Source organism: Ictalurus punctatus, chromosome 17, assembly GCF_001660625.3.
Source record: "Ictalurus punctatus breed USDA103 chromosome 17, Coco_2.0, whole genome shotgun sequence".
NCBI lineage: Eukaryota > Metazoa > Chordata > Actinopteri > Siluriformes > Ictaluridae > Ictalurus > Ictalurus punctatus.
Window position 1 is genome coordinate 257,501 of NC_030432.2, and position 2,500 is coordinate 260,000.

Sequence of the window (2,500 nt, forward strand, 5' to 3'; positions counted from 1 at the left end):
TGTGTGTGTGTGAATGTGTGTGAGAGTGTGTGTGAATGTGTGGTGAAAGTGATATGGGGTTGTTAACAGGATTAGCATGCATTAGCTCATCAGTCTGGATTAGGATCTGCAGTGCTGTGTGTGTGTGTGTGTGTGTGTGTGTGTGTGTGTGTGTGTGTGTGTGTGTGTCTCTCTCTCTCTCTCAGGTAAAACACAAAAACGTGAACTTGGACAGGAACCAACGGGACTCAAGGCTCTGCTTCTGAAATGGTTAAAGCTATTCTGATCAGTACATCATTTAAATTCTTTAACCAATCAGCAGCGAGGAGTAGTGTAAGCTCCGCCCCTGCACACTGTACCTTTCCCTCACGCTCCTTCAGCAGTGTGTGCATCTCTCCCTCCTTAGCGTAGGACAGTGGAGTGTGTCCCAGCTCATTTACCTGCAGGGGGTTCGCACCTGCAACACACACAGCACACAGGTCAAAGGTCATCAACAGGGTTAGGGGTCGAGCTGTTCGAAAAAATACGTCCTAAAAAAGGATTGATCCTACAAAGCAGGGGGTCAGTGAGCTCACACTGAGAGAGAGGGAGAGAGAGAGAGAGACAGCAGGAGAGAGAGACAGACAGTGGGAGAGAGAGAGAGAGACAGCAGGAGAGAGAGACAGACAGTGGGAGAGAGAGAGAGACAGCAGGAGAGAGAGACAGACAGTGGGAGAGAGAGAGAGACAGACAGCAGGAGAGAGACAGACAGTGGGAGAGAGAGAGAGACAGACAGCAGGAGAGAGACAGACAGTGGGAGAGAGAGAGAGACAGACAGCAGGAGAGAGACAGACAGTGGGAGAGAGAGAGAGAAACAGAGAGATTCTATCCATCTATTTGCATTGACTCCGCCCACATAATTACATATTCATTAGAACAAACACACATAACAGACAAAATTAGTTATTTCTCATTTTTGTGGATGTTTATCAAGTTTGTACATGCTATTACATACACACACTCACTTAAAACATCAGGTGTGTGCAGGTGTGTGTGTGTGTGTGTGTGTGTGTGTGTGTGTGTGAGAGAGAGAGAGAGAGAGAGAGACTCCCTACTGCTTATTCAATTAAAACTGAGGCGTACCAGCTCGACTATTGTTCCCTCATTACAGGACATTTGTGTCTGTGTGCATGTGTGTGTGTGTGTGTGAGAGAGAGAGAGAGAGAGAGAGAGAGAGAGAGAGAGAGAGAGAGAGAGAGTTGGTGACCATAGCGATGGTTTCCGTGGTGTCCTCAGGGATTTTTGTTTTGTTGCTTGACCTGCACTGCCCGAGGCAAAGACGTGTCGATGCACAGAATGTGCTCATACTCATCACATTTAAAACACAATAAATACAGACGTGCAAAGATTTTAGACGATACGAACAAATTATTTAGGTCATGAAGCAAATCTCAGAGCTGTGTTTCTTTTCATTTCTGTCACTTTTGATGTGTAAGTGTAATTTCCTGCATCACTTTACACAGGAACTCTTCCACAGCGTCACTTCATCTCTACACCATGGCGAGTGTTTACTGAAAATCTCACACAGCCTTTAACTCACTCCTAACATCAGCTTTAAACACTTACCCGAAGCACACGCTAACTAACAGCCATGTGTTAAGTAAAGATCTCCTTCCTGTCCTGATTAAAGACTGGAGTTAATCTCAAAATATCGTCAACAAAACTCTGAACACAGACAGAGAAACACCGATCGATAGCCAGCCGACATAAAAAGAGAAAAGTAATAAAGAAACACTTCCCTGTCCTCCTGTTACACTTCCCTCCTTCCACTCTCAGATAATAAATAGCATCATTTAGCCTTGTAATATCACACACACACACACACACACACACACACACACACACACCCCTTTGGGCATGAGCGTTAAAGACAATCACTACTAATGATTAGCCAACCCTTGGAGGGATATATATGCATGCTCACACACACACACACACACACACACACACACACACACACACACACACACACACACACACACACACACACAGATTTAAGGATAGACCAGCCTCTGTTAAATGCCTTTCCCTTTTCAGCTGGTGGTTTTCCTGTTTCTGCCTGAGGGTCAGGGTTCAAAGGTCATGGTTAGGGTGATTAGTCACCTCACATGGCCCTGAGCGGTGGAGAAGCCAAGGGCCGGCGCTGCTCTCTTCCCCAGCGAGAGTGAGCCGAGCCCGGGGCCAGGAGTAGCGCAAGACCAGGGGGACGTCCTGCAGGCTGGTGATGAATGGAGGGTCGAGGAGGAAATGTCTGTCCACTCATAGGGGAAATAAGGTGTGACCAGCCATCAGCCAAGACCTGGGTCATGTGTGTGTGTGTGTGTGTGTGTGTGTGTGATGAACGCAGAGACACCACAGAGTCTGCAGGTATGATGGCACTCATATGTTCTATGGTTATTAAAGCATCTGAAACGGCAGACGAGTGACCAGACATGACACGAAGACAAAAAAATGCAGCGAAGCCGTAAAGTATAAACTCCTC

At 46.7% G+C, this 2,500-nt stretch overlaps 1 protein-coding gene across 1 annotated transcript in view; it reads right to left on the reverse strand.

Annotated features, from left to right (window-relative positions):
* The window catches only part of LOC108261209 (caseinolytic peptidase B protein homolog), a 62,679-nt gene that overhangs the window by 33,895 nt on the left and 26,284 nt on the right, over positions 1-2,500 (reverse strand). The window contains exon 6 of the mRNA XM_053687326.1: positions 339-436. Coding sequence (XP_053543301.1) covers positions 339-436 — 98 coding nt within the window. The remainder of the gene's footprint in view (positions 1-338; positions 437-2,500) is intronic.